The sequence below is a fragment of the Etheostoma cragini genome, chromosome 17, assembly GCF_013103735.1.
Source record: "Etheostoma cragini isolate CJK2018 chromosome 17, CSU_Ecrag_1.0, whole genome shotgun sequence".
Lineage (NCBI taxonomy): Eukaryota > Metazoa > Chordata > Actinopteri > Perciformes > Percidae > Etheostoma > Etheostoma cragini.
Window position 1 is genome coordinate 1535612 of NC_048423.1, and position 19139 is coordinate 1554750.

The window sequence follows — 19139 nt, forward strand, 5'->3', positions numbered from 1 at the left end:
CCCCCCCCCCCCCCCCTGCTTCTTTCTAGGACTTATGGGAAAGGTTCATTCATTTGTGCAGCAAAAAATATTAAGATCGTTAATATTGCGGAAACCATTCCCGCCATCCTTTTATCCTTTTATAAAAATATTTAAAGATAATTAGAACATAGAAAGAACAAAATAATGGTATAAACTTGTATAATGACCTTGATTGCACAATCCATGATGAAGTCATTATTTTCGCCGTATTTATTGTATGGCTGGGTATTAAATGGTTTTTGTCCAAAAAAAAATGAATTATGAATTATAACCACGTCAGAAAATTTGAGTTCAAATCAATGATTTAATGCGGGCCGTGATTACAGTTTTCAGTTTTATATTAGGTGTTTAGTCTTGTGGTAGAAAACCAGGTCAGTAGTTAAGTCAAGTCTTGTCTAGTCCAAGACCAGGACTTGTCAAGACCGGGCCCAAAGAGGTTCAATAATATTTGAAGGCATCGCCTTGGGCGCGGAGACATTTGGACGGGGATTTTCCAGACATTTCGTGAAAATGGAAAAAAATGGATGATCGTGTTGTGAACATGACACTTTCTTGAAGTTGAATCGACCCAAACATTTGAAACTTGGTGCTCTGGTCTCAAGTCTTAAGAACGTCGGCATTTTTAGGATCTGATGTAAAACCTAAATACTAACGGACCGATCAAACTGTCTAAAGCGGCTGCGTATTTAGCACTAACAGCCGCTGTGGGAATCCAGGGTCTCAGCAGGTTTCAACAAGTCAAACTTAAGACTTTTTAAAGACCTTTTTAAGACTTTCATGAATGAAAATATAAGACCAATATCACACCATAAAAGAACAACAAAATGACAACGTTTAAAAGAATTTAAGACCTAGGACACAACACTTCAGCTAATTTTCACCTTTTTACGGCCTAAATTTAGATTTTCAAATTTTAGACTTTTTAAGATTCTGCGGAAACCCTGAAATCTAACCCCAGACCTGATAGTGTCTGGCTGTCAGTTAGTAAAGGCACATACCGCATCAATAAAATACGAAAACACACTCTCAAAAAAATAGACAATGCTCAATATGACACATTAAATATCTTAAATAATGAAGCATTTACAGAACTACATGAAACACACATAACCAGGAAAAATAACATGTAATATATTATAGGGATTCAATGTTAAAATACAAATACTTTGTGTTTTTTGGTAACTTTTTTCCAGAAGGATTAACAAGTGACTAATAAGCAAAGACATTTAGAGGGAAGTCAATGCGACTGACCAGTATTTAAAGCTGGACACGAAGAATGCAGGGCAGCGACAAACGCTCATATACAACCGTCTTGGATGTGAGGAGTCTCTGAACTTACCAACAGTGGTTGACACTAGTGTTTTAAGGAACTGAATGTAATTAAAGCTGTTTGTGTAGGAAACTCCACAGAGACCCTTTTTAAAAAGTGTTGCTGCGGTCAAAGAAAAAGTACGCAAGCGGACTACAAAACTCATAATTCATTGCATATGTGCACACTAAAGGCTGATTTATGGTTGTACATCGGCTGAACTTGTGCCCTGGTGTGTCTGCGTTGTTTTAGCGTATATCTTTAAGAGAATAGCAGAGCTGGAATGTGTGTGTGTGTGTGTGTGTGTGTGTGTTTGGGTGTGTGGGGAGTGTCACTGCCCAATGGGAGTTGAGTGCAGATTGGAATCGTGCACGCTCAGATGTAAACGGTTTATGACATAACTGTCATACTGAAATTTGTGAAATAATAAACTTTTACTCATGATAACAATAACAGAAGATGGAAATCATTTAAAAAACATTTTAGCTATCTAGCTATGATTGTTTGATTGCTAACGTTAGCTCAAAATGCCATTCAACTGACAGCCTTTGTTGTGTTTGATGCTAACTTGTAGCTAGCAGTGAACCAACTTGGTTAAGTTTTACAAATTTTGACTGTATTGATATTACAGAAGTCTATCGTTAGTATCTCATATGCATGTGTCTCTATGCGTTAGGGATGTCACAATACCAACAATCTATCCAATCCCGGAAAAAACTCTGATTCATTGGTATTTATTTAAACCAATTACAATCGTGTTGGGTGTCATGTCACTCTTTTTTCAGTGTCAGTTTTTTTTTTTTGTCTCTCTCAACTTTCTGTCACGGTTTTGCTGTGCAAAGGAGGGGTACAGGTACAGACTTGGTACCAAAGTACTGGTTCATGTGACATCCCTAGTACATCTACGTATGTACGTACCTATGGCGTAGATTCAATGCAAAACCATAAATCAAGCTTTGTGTCTGTATCCACATTAATGTCATTATTTATGACCTTAGTGGAAGCATATTTTGGCGATATGACAACACTGTGACAAGATTAGGAGCAATCTGTTTTTCAAACTAATAACGAATCATATTAAAAGCTTTAAAGAGAGTATGCGTGTGTTTATGTGTGTGTGTTTGAGTGAGTGGACAATGAACAACTTCAACTGAAGAACAAGAGGCAGAACTAGGCACATTCACCTCTCAAAGCATTTCTAATACCGACAGGATGATGTACGCCATTGTTCTTCAAAAATGCCACAACTCCATCCGAGACCACCAACCATTTATCGCTTGTTCCACCAGTTGTATTGGGACATTATGATGTCACAGTCTGCCTTTGCGTTGCATCATCTGCCAATCAAACCCTTTACAATCTACCGCACAGCGGCGCCGCCGCACGGACGGCATCAAACCAATCTAATTCATCTGTTTACGACCTTCACTGACCGACAGACTGCGCTCTTTCGCCCGGTGTTTTTTTTTTCCACTTCTCTGCTGCAGTGTCACACGACGATGTCGTAGAGCCGGCCGACGCGGCCCAGCCACTCGCGCAGCGCCTGGCGGACGCGGGCGTCGGTCACGTGGCAGGACAGCTGGCTGAGGCAGGGGTAGAGCGCCGGCTGGAGCGCCAGGAAGGAGGAATCTGACAGCAGGAGGACCTGGTTGAGGAGAGTCAAGACCATGTTGGTCCACGCCTGCAAGAGAGAGATTCTTATTACATGAGTTTGTTTGTATTTTAAATATCTAGAAGAGCTCAGAAGGGAAATTATCAGATCATATTTAAGTTTTTGTTTGTAAATATATATAAACGTAACTGGTTGTGTTAAATGGGTTTATGTATTGTCTCGTATCGGTAACAGGCTCCCGAACTGAATCAAAGCGAAATTGTATTGTGGCACACTTTGTAATATGAGTAAATATTGTTGTGTTGACATAATATCCAGGCTCAGAAGGGGCCTTTGGGGAGACTAAAAATAAGGATTGGGTCTGGGGGTCATCCCCCAAGAAATGATGAACGTCAAATAAATTTTTATGCACCGATTCTTTTGTGGAAAGGTCTTTACATTTGTAAAGGGATACACTAAATTCTGTAAAAACTGTAAAAAGGAAAAGGACAGACTGCACCAAAACACAGGAGTGGACAACTATTTGGTGGGACTACCACAAGTTCCCAAATCGTTATGATTTACTGTCTCAATTTATTACTGCCGCCATATATCAGAGACAGGGGTCGGGAGTCAACTGCTGGAAGTCAAAGCTGTTTTGACGCTGGCTAAAACCTTTTCAGGGGCCAAAAATGTCTCTATGTACGAGTGCCTTACCCCTAGTTAAAACTTCTCTTTTCTACTGTAATTTCTGGAGCGATGTACCTGTATCTGAGCCTCCGAGTCCCTCAGTGAGATGCTGTGGGAGCTGATGGTGGATCCTGACCGGGGTCTCTTATCCTGCCTCAGAACCTCCGGCCCTGCACTGACCGAGTGCCTCAGAGCGGGACCCTGTTGGTCCACCAGATGTTGGGGCCTCTGAGGGGCCCTTTGTGGCTCCATGGGGGACCTCCTCTCCCCGCCCCCACCTCCTACTCCTCCTGCTGACCCCGCTGCACGGCCCTGCTCCTTCATAAACAGGTTGACGTGGCTCTGCTGCGGCGGCTGCTGCTGTTTCCTGCGTTTGTACTCCATCATCAGCTTGCTGATGGTTTTGTCCGTGGCGATGGTGTACAGTTTGTTGCCGGCGCTTTCCCACCATTCCTTTCTCCTACCCGGTCCGGCGCTGACAGGAGCTGCGCCTGCAGAGCTTCCTGTGAGGCTGGAGTCCCTCCTCTCGCTGCCGGACCTAAACTGGTTGGGCAGACTGCCCGTGCAGCTGCAAAGAGAGAGGAAAGGGTTGCTCTAATTGGACAGGTGACTGAGTGAGTTAACCGCCGGTGTAGGATTCACCGGACGCCCCCACGGTACGATACTATCACCGTACTAGTACCTGTCACCGCGATTTTGAAAAGATTGCGATATTCTGCTATATATTGCAATTTATTCAATTTTTGTCCAACTTCCAATTATGTTCCAAAAGGGACATAACATTGCTTGCAAAAAAAATAAATAATAATAATCGCAAAAGTCTTGTGCAGGACAGATTGTGTAGGCAGCACAGATCGTATATTTATTTTTTACATTAAACGTGTAAGGTGCGCGTCAATAAATACAATATCTGTGGCAGGGACGATAAATACAGATATTAAAAGGGAATCATTGGGAGAAAATTGAATAAAAATAATTTTTAAACGATTTTAAAAATGGTCACACACAAAAAAAAAAAATCACTATACAAATGTGAATTGGTTATTCCTCCCACTCCTTGCAAGTGGAGACAGCTGTTCCGATAATTAACATTAAAGCCCCTCAGGTCCATCGCAGGATGTTCTATTTCACTACTGAGTTGATAGGGTGGAGACAAGTCCCCATCATAAGGAGCCAATCACTGCTTGTGTTATATGACTAATGTCAGACCTGAATCCTGGGCTGGGTGTGGGCGTGTCCGCCGGCGACGCTGCCCTGTCCGCCGCCTGACACCTGTACCCGCCTTCTTCCGACGGCGTCCCCTGCGCCGACAGCCCGCCCGCCGATGTTGGTGTGGAAGTCTCCGACTGGTAGAGGGGCAGGAAGAAGATGTGATCCCCCCCGCCTCCCGGTCCTCCCCTCAGCAGCGCCATGTCCTCCAGCGTGCTCTCCAGGTCGCGGTGCATCTGAATGTAGCTGTTGCACAGATCCATGCAGAGCTTGTAGAGGCGCTTGACCAGCCAGGCCCAGTCCGCGCTGCTCAGCGGCTGCACGCTGAGGGAAGGGACGGGCGCCCGCCAGTGGTGGCGCTTATCCCGGCCGCGGGGAGGGCTGACCTGCCGGAAAAAGACAACATTACAACATTACATTACAATCTAAATGGGCCGGACTCAGACCCAGTAAAAACTGGTTTTCAGCAGGTTCCTGGTCTGCAGAAACATAAAAAATTGCACATGGTTACAGAACTTTGAGACAAAAATTTGTACAGGACATCGATATGGACTGGACAAATTAGGACAACTAAAACAACACTGTTTGGCTATCGCTGCTCATCCTTTCTACACTGTTCCATGTCTGCAGGAAAACAAACCATTTTCTTTGCAGTTAATTAGTTTTCCTTGAAATTGAGTGTGTGTGTGTGTGTGTGTGTGCATGAGTGTGTGCGCGTGTATCACCTGCGCTGTTTCTTCAAAGATGTCTTCATCCTCTGAGGAAGCAGAGCCAGGGTGAGAAGAGTCAGAGCTCCCCTCCTCATCCTCAAACAGCATCCTCTTCACCTTAATACGATGAAAGGTTCAAATGAGAAAGAGAAAGTAGAGATTTGTACTTGCCATAGAATCAATCATGTTATTTTGGGTAGTTAAAAAGAACACTGATATAGGAAAACAGGTCAATTTGACCCGAGGACAACATGAGGGTTAAAAGACCCTAAAAGGCTCTGTGTTGCAGGTGGTAACCCTCTGTGGGTATGTCACAACGAGTTTCACACAAAAAGCATTGCTGGTTTAAAATGTATTAGTGCAGCTTTAAACTAAAGGTTTTTAACATTCACTTAAAAACAACAGAGGAGTTTGATGGATGGGGTTTCTACCTGCTGTGCGGTCATGCTGTCGGCCTGGCTCAGTGTGGCACACAGCAGGGCCTGGAAGTACAGGTTGAAGCTCATGGCGGACTGACGGTAAAGATTAGCTGCGCCACAAACCCCCGACACCTTCATCAGCAGGTACTTCAGACCAGGTCGGGTGTCAAAGTCCCGCGCTGTCCTGCAGAAGAAGAGATTAGGATATTAGTCCGAGTGTGAAGCTGATCAACATTACTACCAGCCGGATTACTGATTCATATGACACTGTCATCCGCATATCATATGCATGTCATCTTTGTTAACATTAGTCCTAAGGAGTATAAATGTTGATGGTAAAGGTCATTCCGGACCGGGGTGGTGGTTCCCCTGTTCAAAAAGGGGGGACCAGATGGTGTGTGCCAATTACTGGGGTAATCACACTTCTTAGACTCTCTGGTAAAGTCTACTCCAAGGTGCTGGAAAGGAGGGCTCGGCTGGAGGTTTTGCGGGAGTATGGAGTGAGGGGGTCCCTTCTCAGGGCCATCCCATCTCTGTTTGACCAAAGCGAGAGCTGTGTTAGGGTTCAGCAGTCAGACTTGTTTCAGGTGAGGGTTGGCCTCAGCCAGGGCAGCGCTTTGTCACCAATCCTGTTTGTGATATTCAAGGACAGGATATCGAGGAGTAATCGGGGTGGGGAAGGGTTGCAGTTTGGTAGGCTGGGGATCTCATTGCTGCTTTTTGCAGATGATGTGGTCCTGACGGCATCCGAGTGTGAAGCGGCTTGGATGAGGATCAGCACCTCTAAATCTGAGGAGTGCCTACTCCAGGTTCACTTTTGTTATTCCATTATCTGGGTCACATAACAGTGACATAACAACAATGACATCCTGGGACTCATTCAAAACTAAAAGCTTGACTGACAGAATCATATCTGTGACGATTTACTCTACAGCAACATTTGAAATAGTTACAGCTCTAAATCTATGCCAATTTTCTGCAGGTTTCACCAAGTCAAAGTTTAGATTTGTTAAGACCATTATGAATGAAATTTAAGACCTTAATCACAACATCAACTAAGCCCTAAATTCAGTTTTTTTCAGTATTGCTAAACTTTCACTTCCCTAGAGCTGAAGAGTAAAAAACATTTTATGTCTGTGGTTTGCTACAACGCCACGGAATAAAAAACTAAGGCCTGTTTAAAATTATTTATAGTATCTTAATAGTCAAATAAAAAGTCTGGTTAGTTCACACAGCATTCCTGGATGGGAGAAAAATTGCTTTGATTTTGAAATGTTATGACTTTCAAGACTTTTTAAGACCCCAGAGAAACAGTATATGGCGGATTTTATCGTTGCAGTCACCTGTAAGAGTCCAGCAGCAGATCCAGGATTATGGCTAAATTAGTCATGGAAATGTAGCGCAGGAAGCCTGCCGTGGCCCGGCTGGGGTCAGAGGTCACAGGGGTGACACTTTCCGTTCCGTCGGGATGCTTGACGAACTCCTCCAGCAGGATGTCGTAGAGGTTTTGGAGCAGGACCTGATGGGACAGCAGGCTCACCACGATGGTCCTGAAGGGGATTCTGCAGGATTCAGAAACAGGGATGGATGCCGGTCCACTCACATTTACTTTGTTTGTAAATGACTTAGGGCAATCTTTTGCCTCAAGCAAGAAATAACAACTTTCTTAGTGTAACCAGGCTTTGATAAACCCATTTAACAGCTGCTGTGTTTTGGCTACTAAAAAAAATTATTTAGCTTTTAGAGGATGTAAAATTCCTTATAAATAAGGGGAGATACTACAGAAAAAAACACTATTTTTCAATTCCTAATGTTAACCCATTGTCTTAACACGCACATGCACACACACACGCATCATATTTGTTTAATTACAGTTTTTCCAATTAGGGGCCGCATTGTCAGAACGCAGAATCCATAAAAGACATGTGGAAAATTTGATTTCCTTTTCCATTTACTAACATGACCTTAATTAAAAAAATGGATTCCACATCTTTTTCCTTTCACTAAACATCAAATTCAACTTAAATTTCAGGATAAATCACATCTCATAACACCAATAAAGAAATGTATCACAATATACTATTTTCACCACACTGTGCAGCTGTACAGGTGAACAACTTAGTTTGCATGCAGAGCCCTACTAGACTCTACATGAGGACATTTTTCATACTGTTAAAACTGACGAGCACAAAGTCACAGATGTCACAGACAAACAGCCTTACCCAATTTTCCTGGAAGCGCAGCAGAAAACAAGCAAAGACAGAGAGTAAGAGTTGGGTGAGAGTCATTTTTCTGTTTTTAATGTTCAAACCAAAATACATTTTGTTGCAAAACTGACTAATTGAATAATTTTTGCTGAACATAGCTCATTACCATAAAGTAGGCCGGTGTGTGTGTGTGTGTGTGTGTGTGTGTGTGTGTGTTGTCCACCTCTTCTGTGTGTGTCCATTGGCCTGCTGGTCTGTCGGCAGCTCGATGATGAGAACGCAGGACTGAGCGTGCTCAAAGCCCTCCTTGTTGTTGGGCGTCTTCGGAGAGCACTGGGTGTCCAACATAAAGACCTGAGACACAGAGAGGACATGTCAGTCCTACCACAATGTAGTCAGTTGTGATGATAAAGCTGCATATTGAAGTTTAAATTGTGCATTTAAGACACATTTCTATGTGATCTTTACTTAAAGCTTTAGTGCGTTTATCTTTTTTGATATAAATGAACGCCTTGTTTGTTGTCCGAGCACAGAAGGCTTGTATCATGTATGCGCGCAAACAGTGTTGTTGTCCTTACTTAGGATTTCTCATTGAAAGAACCACCCTGTTGAACTCTAGAGCATATAAACTACACAGGTCACTGTATTTCAAGCTACAATGCGTAATGTCTGTCGCCACCGTGAGGAATTCTAAGTGCGACCACATGATTCAAGACACAAGTCTAATCAAGGAGGACACGGGGGATTCAAATAACATGATGGACTCTCAGAAAAGGTCATTATAGTCACTCAATTTTCCGCGTGCGAAAGCCGCTGGACGCCACGATCTTCTGAACATCCTGAGAAATCCAGAGAGAGTTGTGTAGAGCGTATGGTCACAACTCATTCGGTAATGACTTGAATGAAACAGACGTTCATCAATATCAAAAAGTCCTACTGACCTGCTGAGCCATTGCCTTGATCCGCCAGTACTCCGCCTCTGCTGCAGCAGAGTGGGACGGAGCGGCCACCTTCACCTCACAGGCGTCTCCAGAAAAACTGTCTGAACCGCTGTGGAAACATGCCAGAAGATTCTACAGAGAGACACAGACACAGAGAGAGACAGAGAGGGACACACACAAAGAGAATAAGACGGTGTTGCTCAGAACTTGCAATGTATAACTATATTATCCAGGGATCATACGCATATTATCCAATACTTTTCCATGACTTTTTGGCTATTTTCATGACTATGTATTCCTAAAAATCTCAACATTATACACTAAGAATACAAATCAGTGTTAACGTTTACCCTCAGAGGTTTAACAATAAAATGACAATGAATGTAATTCATAGAGGAAATCATAATATTGCGCCCCAAAAGAGAACATTAAGATTAAGACAACGTGAGATACATTTTTTATTAATCACATGTTATTATGCTTTGTTAAAAAAATAAAATCCATGACTTTCCCAAAACTTTCTGGGTCTTTTTCTTTTTCCAAAACCTTTCCAGGTCTGGAATTAGCATTTATCAAATTCCATTACTTTGCCGGGTTTTTCCAAACGTATGAACCCTGATTATCAGACCGGACCTCGCAGCCTCGAAACCCTACCGGCCCACCGGGAAAGGTCCTGACTCTCCCGGTAGCCTCTCCGCCTCTGAGCAAAAGCACAGCATAAAAACAATAATAGATACTAACAAAGTACATATGATTTAAAATATAATGAATTAAAAGCAATGGTAAACCAAAAACTCTTTAGCTTGGATTTGATTTGAAAGAAGGTCTTAGCCCATTTAGCAGCGTAGAAGCTGAAAGCAGCTCCGACCATGTTTAGTTCTGACCCTGGGAGCCGCCGGTCATCCACAACCAGCTGACCAGAGCGGTCTGCGAGGTCCCTACTGGGTCAGGAGGGTGAGAAGAATCTCAGACTTAAACCGTTCTGTGATTAATGGACAAGCTGTGGACATTTGAATGGGATTCGTTGAAATTGCCAAAGTGGTGAACTGAAGTTCATAAATGGCCAAAGAATAAAACAAAGGACACCACATATCCCATAACCACAAAACTCATGTGGTCAGTTACAGCCCTAAAATCATGTCTGTCAATGGTGGTGAGGTCATCATCACACACACACACACACACACACACACACACACACACACACAGATGTGGTTCTAAGCTATAAAGCAGCTTAGCTGCAGTCAGTCAGTTGCCACAGAACTGCATGAACACAAAACATCAACCAAAAAAATGCCTGCCAATGTCACCTTTACTGAGCACATGCACACGCACACACACCCTCGTATGCGAACACACACCAGCACATCCCCCCACCAGGTACTGACATTAACAAATGGACATAGTCTCCTCATTTATCACAAAGCTGAGCATACTGGGGAATTGTCTAACAGAATTACTCAGCATGTTTTTGACCCCAGCTCAACTTACTCCACACATAAAGAAGAGTGAAGAAACTAGAAAATATTCACATTTAAGAAGCTGGAATCAGAGAAAAATTTACTTTTTCCCCATAGAAAATGGGTATAGGTATGTAGTCAGATACTCAGGGTTGGTATCAATCCCAAATGAGCCAAAATCCCCAAATAAGAGAAACCTTTTTGCCACAACATGAACATATCACAAATAATAAAGTTTCTCAAAGGCAGAGCAGGATCCCCAGGTCTCAGTTTACACCTTTCACTATTTCTAGCCATTGGGGGACCATAGGCAGGCTGGGGTTACTCATATTAATGTCCAAAAACCTCATATCATTTTGATGCCATGGGACCTTTAATCAGTTTAGCGGAGAGAAGAGAGATGGAACAGAAAAAAAACTGACCCAGAGTCTCTCCGTGCGTGTGTGTGTGTGTGTGTGTGTGTCTGTGTGGGTAACTGGGGTTATCAAGCTTAACGTGGAGTGGCAGCATGTTGACAGAATTAACAGCAAAGGCTTTCAGATTACTTCTGCCCCAACCAGCAGCTTCAGATTGGGGAAGGATTATGCGGTTCACTGTAGGACCGGCCTGTTGAGTGTGTTTCTAAATGGGTTACATTTTTTTAACCTTTTTACATTTGTGTGTCTGCTGAATTGTGACACGAGAGCATGACGTATGCCATTTTATATACACTACTTAATCTGCAACTGCCTGCACTTTTTGTGTTTGTATGTGTGTGTGTGTGTGTGTGTGTGTGTGTGTGTGAGAGAGAGTGTGTGTGTGTGTACCTTGACCGGCTCTAGCGTAGCAGAGAAAGCGTCCTGCAGAGCACAGCAGGCCAGCCGCCACATTTCTTCTGTGAACACTGGACCCACTGTGACCAAAATATACCTGGAGAGGGAACAATAGAAACAACGGTGAGAGATCGTTTCAGTATCTGTGCCAGTGTCAGACAAAAAACTACTTTGTAACACATTGTCTAAACTATGATCTTAAAAATACCTCAATAAATACCAAAAAATAAAGTATACATTATTATTATGAAAAACAACAACAATGCATTAGGCTGCCTCGTACAACTTCACTACCCTGCGCTGTTAGTGACACTCATTGTCCACCCCATCGGTTCCTACTACATCCATTGGTTCCTACTACATCCATTGGTTCCTACTACATCCATTGGTTCCTACTACATCCATTGGTTCCTACTAAAGGCATATTCCTAAAAATAGCTCACAAAATGGGAGAAAGAGAGCGAGAGAAATGTGTTGTCACCTGATGCAGGAGCAGCCCACTCTGGAGATGGTCTCTGCAGGCTCAGACACACAGGCCACCAGAAGCTTGAACAGGTCTTTCAACATCAGGTTGATCAAAGACTCGTAACCAATATCTGCACACACACACACACACACACACACACACACACACACACACACACACACACACACACACACCAACAAGGTTGTGGTTAGCACATGGGACAGAGATGGCGTGGCCACAATTTAATTTGCCTAAAAAGGAGGGCAGTGGAACAACAAGTCATCAATCACGCTCTACTTATCTTCTGTGTTTAAGCTCAACAATAACAATAACATTTTGTCAGATCTGTGATCAGTTTAGAATACTTTATTACAGATGCGTGTTCGTAGGGTTTAACATGAACGTCTAATTCCATCAGATGTCCCTTTCTTACTTCCCTCTCTTCATCTTCCATTCCTTTCAACTTATCTGGGGTTCATGTAATAAACTTTATCTAGGAGAATTGACTGTGGAAACGTAACACATTTAACCATTTCACAAAGCTTTTACACAGAGCTAAAATGAGCACAAACTTCAGATTGGAATGAGAAATCTGAATACATTTGCTGCAGGAACAGCAAGGTTTCAACTCAAACTTTCAAACTATTCTAGAGTATTAATTTATATATTTTTTTGAATTTACTCTGTTAGAAATCACTACACACATGCCTGAAATGCACACACACAAGCTCAGGTCCTATAGATGCACAAATGGAGGGATGTCAGAGTGAGGGGGTCCAGTGGTGGACCAGCACCCTGAGTGATGGGCGGGTACGATGCCTTGCTCAGGTGCCAAGGAGCTGAGGAGGTGAACTGGCACCTCTCCAGCTACCAATCAACACGCCGTACTTTGGTCCGCACGGGGACTTGAACAAGCAACCCTCCGGTTCCCAACTCAACTCCCTGAGGACTGAGCTACTACCCCATTTGAGCATTACAGGTGCACGCTAAGTTCCTGCATGGTTTTAGCACGATTTCATTTTTGTCTCAAATTGTAGGAATCTGTCTTTGATCTGCTAGCTGCCTTCCCCCTGAACACACGATGAAAAAGCACAGTCTTGGGGGACAACACAGGGGTTGTAAACTAGAGGGACAGGATAGGTAGCATGGTCCTACCAGACCCTCGGACGTTTGTACAGAGAGTCTGGCCCCTCTCCATTGACAAGTGTTAACGTCCTTGAAGGCAGGAACTCTGTTGAAGTTTAAAACTATTGGCTCTGCCCAGAGCCACTCTGGATCTGCCATAACCAATCACTAACGTTTAGTCATGACGTATGTCATGCACATGTGCAACAAGAGGGGACACCGACATGCCTTTGTTAGCGATAGCTTAAGGACTAAGGCTTCCTTCCTAGGTGTGCCATTTATTTCTGATTTATTTCTGGTTCCCGTCTTTGTTGCCCCAAAACCTTCACACAGACACTTCCTACACATGTCTGCACTGTCTCACCTGAGTGTATGAAACTGTTGACGTGCTCCACCACCAGCTCGCAGCACAGGCCGATGGCGTGTTTGAAGTTGGCAGCCGCCACATCCCAGTAGGAGTGGTCACCGTGGCTACGCTGCAGCCACAGAGACATCACGGGAAGCAGCAGCTGGATGACGGCGAAGATGGCAAACCCCGGACCTGGAGGGAGGGGGGTGGGGGGGAGTGAGAGAGAGAGAGAGAGAGAAAGAGAGAGAGAGAGGAGACCCAGTTAGACTGTAAAGTATGTGTGATTTTGGGAAAATCCCTTTGGCAACAGCGAATTACAGAAGGAGAGCAAAGTCAGTGTGGGATGGTTGTTTGGGTTTAGAGGATCATCAGAAGCGAGGACAATTAGTTGTGTGACAGACTTGGCTTTTTCAGAACATTTGGCTGTAAAATAAAAACTCCTCTGCCGAATCTCTGGCAGTTAGCTGAATCTGTCCGACGATTTCTTACAGACAGATTCAACTAACTGCCAGAGATTTGGCGGTTTATAAGCGAATTACAAACTGGCTTATTGTCACGATGTAATGCCCCCTTTACCCAGGTGCCATCCCACAGGATGTAAGAACGCGTCTAACATGGAAAAATCTCCTGTTGGCCGCGTGAAAGGGAAACTCTGGATAATGTGTGCACCTGATTGGCCGGCCGTTGTCTGGAGTTGACGTGAGAAATGGGCTCATGTTACCTGGCACGGTGGTGACCTCTCTGAGCAGAGTGAAGAGCAGCTCCAGGGTCGGAGGTTGGTGTTGGCGAGGACAGTTGGACACCGCTGCTGTGAGCTGCTCCAGCAACAAAATCCACACCTGGATCAGCCCTGCAGGTCAGAGGGCACAGCAGCACGCAGCTGGGCTTAGACAGAGTGTTAGAGGGGGATCAAAAATGTTTAAAGACCAAAAAGAACGGGTGAGGACTTCCATGAAAGGAAAAGAGACGGACACGTTACCTGTGTCATCATCAAACTCCTGCAGGACGCAGTCCATGCCGTCCTCATTGCTGACAGAGCGCTCCTGCGATCTCATTGGCAGGCTGGCAAGCCGCGCCCCCAAGAACACCGGCTTGGACTGCATCTTGTAGATCTTTGCCAGCAGCTGGCAATCAAAAGCTTTATTAATACCAGAAGAAGAGGAGGAACAAACACCTGCGTGTATTCTCCTGCTATCTGTGGCTCTTTCTCCACAAGAGAGCTGCAAACCAGTGGGAACAGCTGTTTCTACACACCTACCCCCCACACCTCCTGATTTAGAGGGATTTTTGTAAATGCATTCATGTACACAAATAATGCTCTGCTTTAATGACAGTTTAGCTTTAGCAGCTAGCAGCTAGCCTTGCCCAACGTGCTCCAGGCTCTGTAGATTGTTGACGCGTTTGCTACATGTTCTCTTCCCTGACCCACCTTCACACCCTTCTCTGGGTTCCAGGTACCAAACTCACAATGTAAAAAACCCTCCCCAGTCTGGAATATGTTCATTTTTATATTTTTTCTCCCCAGCTATCTGGCGACCCCCAGAAATGATTTTGTAACGATAGATAGATGGATACTTTATTCACCCCGAAGGAAATTTTAGGCATCCAGTAGCAAGACAACCATAACACAAAAAACACATTTACACACATATATCACACATACATAAGAATAAAAATAAAAATCACTCACAGAAATGCAATGACCATGATAAGGTGATATACTATGGTATACTGTGTGCAATGATAGTGCAAAAGTGAACAGTGCAGGGATTGAAAAGTGCAGTAGATCATTATAAAATATTAACTATTGCTATAAAAGATATACAAGACAACCTATAAATTGACTGACTGAATATGAATAAGAACACAATGTAACAGGGAATAAGTTATAAGATGTAAGACAGTACTGTACATTGCTTATTGTGCTATCGTGTCACTTTGTCTTGAGAAGAAAATGTGTTGATGAAATCTCTCGGTGCAACATCAAAGACACAAAGGATCCCTAACCCACACGAATCAGCTCAGAACTCGCAGAAGAAGATCCTACCTGCGAACATTTGCGGAGATAGTCGAGCGCAGGCAGGCAGAGGTCGGTGGAGCTGTAACCCGACGCATGGACGCAGTCTCCGATCTCCTTATAGTCCACCTCTCCTACACACAGGGGATTAGAATTTGGTAGCAAGCAATTCAAAATGTTTTGTTACTGTGAAAAGTTATAACCAACGATGACATTTCTGAATGTCACAATTTTAAATCCCTTCTTCTCCCGTCGTGACGCTATTGGTACGCCAACTATTTTGATAATCGGTTCTGATCCACATTATTCACCACCTAACAATTCATCAATGTAAAAATAATAATAAAAATAATCCTTAATTGCAGCCCTAATATCAGTCTATGAACTCTACATGCTTGTCATCCGCGTCTTACATCAAACACACAGTTACTGCCTGATTCCAGGTGAAATAATGTCTCTGAAGGTTTGTAAAATTAATAAACTGAAAAAAAAAATGTACAGCAGGGACAAACCTAAGCCTTTGACAAACTTCAGGAGGCACATGATGTAGTCGGTGGCAGCGTTGGCAAACACCTGGATGTTGTCGGTGTTGATGAAGGCCTCGAAGACATCGAACACGGGAGCCTGGGACTTCCCTAGAGGAAAGAGGTGGAGGGAGCGAACGGTAGGGAGGGAGAAAACAGTAGGGAGGGAGGGAGGGAGGAAAGGGGAAGAAAGATGGAGGGAGGGAAGGAGGGAGGGAGGAAAGGGGGAGGGATGGAAGGAGGGAAGGGGTGAGGGCAAAAAGGGGGGAGGGAGGGTTTTTATTGTCATGTTTTACTTGTTATTTTGGTTCCCATGTTTCCCTGCAGTGAAACACTTTGGTTGTGTCTTGCTTTAAAACAAAAACAAAAACAGAACTTTGAGAACTCCCAGGTGATAAACCTCAGGTAATTGTTTTTTATATTCCCTGCCGGTCAGACGTACCCATGGAGTATTCTCCCAGCAGGTAGTCTTTGGTGTCGGTCTTGCTGCTGTGGACGGTCCTCAGCGCGCTGAACAGAGGCCTCCACCCGGACAGGATCTGAGGAGAGCACATCTCCACCAGCTCGCCTATGGACGTTATCACCTGCAGGGACACCAGCACAGGAACATCTTCTAAACTGGCCAAACACATGCAATAGTTTACGTTATTTAAGTGTGACCCTTTGAATGGATTCCCTGCCCGACTTCACCTGCTCCTTAGTCTATGTCGACGGCGGCTCATTTACAGGATAGGTCCGCCAGATGTTGTCGGACTTTCCCCTTTCATTGTGTTAACTTTAAACATGAACCAAAACCTCTGAGCAACGATACACACTGAAAATGCCAAGTTTTAAGGGAAATTTGCTCAGGCATGCTAGGTTCTTCTGTGGAATGATTATAAAGATATGAAAGCCATAGTGTCTCTCTCTCATGGGCGGGCCAAATTCTCTGGGCAGGCAAAGCAGAGAAAGTTTCCCCTTATGACCTATATATGGGGCAAGATCGGCCCATCTGAGCTTTCATTTTCTCAAAGGCCGAGCAGGATGCCCAGGACTCGGTTTACACCTATCACCATTTCTAGCCACTGGGGGGATATAGACAGATTGGGGGAATGCAAATTTAGTGTTAAAAAACCTCATAAGTGACATTTTCATGCCATTGGACCTTTAACAAGACTATTTTTCATAACCACTGTCGCTGTGTTAGGAGCATAGCGCTGCCCAAGATCACTAATGGGATCGGTTTAAAGAAATGTAAAACAACAACTTCTGAACAACTGCCAGATTAGTCTCCTATCCAGGAATTAGCCGTGAGATGCGGGACTTCACCTGGTCCTGTACGTCCTCGTCACACAGCTCCAGCTGCATGATGTGCTCGAAGGGCCTGAACAGCGCCTCGTTGAAGTGGAAGTGTGGAAGCTCCGCCCAGCTCGTCAGCACCTCCGTCAGAACGTCATGGATGAAGGAAACGGCCTTCTGGGATACGTGGCGCTCCTTGTGACATGCCGCCTGGGAGAAGAAGCAACTGTTACCGGGGTTGCAATGTGAGTTTAAACTTTACATAAGTGGTTATCTATTGACATCATGTACGTGTTCAGTCAAGGTGCACAGTGCAGAACGTGTAGTACATATTTTCACCACATTCTTAAATAATCTCTGTGCAATTTTCTTTTTTATAAATGATCCCTGAGTTACAACAATCTTCTAAATAGGCAAAACACATCAACACATGTGACCCTTTGAATATTCAAAATTCAAAGGTTGTAAAAAAACAACAACAACAACAATGTCATAATTATTTTGAATATTCAACATAATGCAAATTATGTTGAATATTTTAATAAATATGTTAAATATGGCTGCAGGTACAAGTGCCCAGCTTGTATTTACCTTCACAAAATAGTTTGTTTTGCCGCTGACAGGCTCAGATATCCTTTCATAGTCTTGAATATTAATCTGAGGATCTCAACCTTTCTGTTAAAGAGTAAGATCCTTTCTTTTGACGGTCGGTTGACGATAGGCAAGACTTTACAATTCAGATTCGACTATGAAAATTCTTATTGGGCACACCTCTTATTTATTGGCCTGGATCCCATTGGACTAGATGTTATAGTAGCAGGACTCACTGCCATCGTGGGTTATCCTCAGCACAGAAACCAGCAGGCAGACAATACAAATAATATTTATTCTCTCTGACTGCTCTCACTTAACAATTATGAACCGTGCACCTCCGACGGCCAGGCTACTGGTAGCTCCTGGTACTTTTTAACAAAAAACGGTCTCCAGGACCATTCCCTTCTCTGTGGGGTGTGGCAGCCAAAAGAAGGTCCAGCACGCTTTAACCCTCCTGTGGTCTTCGGTTCCATTTGACCCATTTTAAAAAAGAATCAGAAAATTGGGTTTCTTTCAACCAGACCCTGCAGAATCCCTGTTGATGTCATGATATGTTTGTTTGAAGCCTGCTGTTTGCTCTGTTATGTCTCTGTGCTGCTGTCTTGGCCGGGACACCCCCTGTAAAAGTCCCCTACCTCGACCAGGTGTGGGGCCACCACGCTCCAGGCCCTCATCATGTGCAGCAGAGGGCGGTTCTTGTTCATGGCGATCCTCAGCATGCTCTCGCCCAGGCGAAAGAGATGCAGGGCGCTGCGTCGGTCCAGCGTCGACTTGGCCTCGCCTGCAGACACACAGAGGGGAAACAATGAGTCTGACTGGGCTTCAGTCATGGCTTTTTTAACTCTTATATTAATTTCCTAATAAGTGTGGTAATGTAATCAGTTACTTAATGAGGCATTTCATGTTTATAAATCTGTGATTAGTACAGAGGGAGGAGACGACTTCTAAAGAATACAAAGAAGAAAAACTGTGGCGCTTCTTCACTTCTTGATTCTAGATGGATTTCTATTTTGGTTAAATTCAATCTCAGAATATGGTCCCTTTAGCCAAAGGAAATGTTATAACATATTCACTTATAACATTTCACAGGTGCTTTAAGTGCTGTCAAACGTTTTTTAGGCTACAAGATTTTTAGTCGCATACAGCCAACATCTCCTCACTATCCACTCCTATATCAACAGAACTATATCTGTTTTCTTATTTTCAACAAGATAACAGACATTTTCTCTCTGACTGATGATGAACTGCTTAAGCCTTTTACATTATCCTTGTGTCATATCCTACTAGAAACAGTTTCAACAGGAACCTTTAGGTTCTGAAAGCCAGATGATCTGGATCTCGCTCTGGATGGCTTACGCATACATGAGTGTGTGTGTGTGTGTGTGTGTGTGTGTGTGTGTGTGTGTGTGTGTGTGTG

General features: G+C 43.8%; 1 protein-coding gene across 1 annotated transcript in view; it reads right to left on the reverse strand.

Moving 5' to 3' along the window:
• Positions 1 to 2599: 2599 nt before the first annotated feature.
• Positions 2600 to 19139, reverse strand: part of arfgef3 (ARFGEF family member 3) — a 49880-nt gene continuing 33340 nt past the window's right edge. The window contains exons 24-41 of the mRNA XM_034898465.1: positions 18358 to 18503; positions 17159 to 17338; positions 16293 to 16434; positions 15839 to 15961; positions 15357 to 15460; positions 14289 to 14433; positions 14031 to 14159; positions 13325 to 13501; positions 11851 to 11965; positions 11364 to 11466; positions 9098 to 9229; positions 8380 to 8510; positions 7293 to 7511; positions 5962 to 6133; positions 5546 to 5647; positions 4821 to 5206; positions 3687 to 4179; positions 2600 to 3011 (exon numbers count right to left, since the gene is read on the reverse strand). Of these exons, the coding sequence (XP_034754356.1) occupies positions 2820 to 3011; positions 3687 to 4179; positions 4821 to 5206; positions 5546 to 5647; positions 5962 to 6133; positions 7293 to 7511; positions 8380 to 8510; positions 9098 to 9229; positions 11364 to 11466; positions 11851 to 11965; positions 13325 to 13501; positions 14031 to 14159; positions 14289 to 14433; positions 15357 to 15460; positions 15839 to 15961; positions 16293 to 16434; positions 17159 to 17338; positions 18358 to 18503 (3191 nt within the window). The 3' untranslated portion in view covers positions 2600 to 2819. The remainder of the gene's footprint in view (positions 3012 to 3686; positions 4180 to 4820; positions 5207 to 5545; positions 5648 to 5961; positions 6134 to 7292; positions 7512 to 8379; positions 8511 to 9097; positions 9230 to 11363; positions 11467 to 11850; positions 11966 to 13324; positions 13502 to 14030; positions 14160 to 14288; positions 14434 to 15356; positions 15461 to 15838; positions 15962 to 16292; positions 16435 to 17158; positions 17339 to 18357; positions 18504 to 19139) is intronic.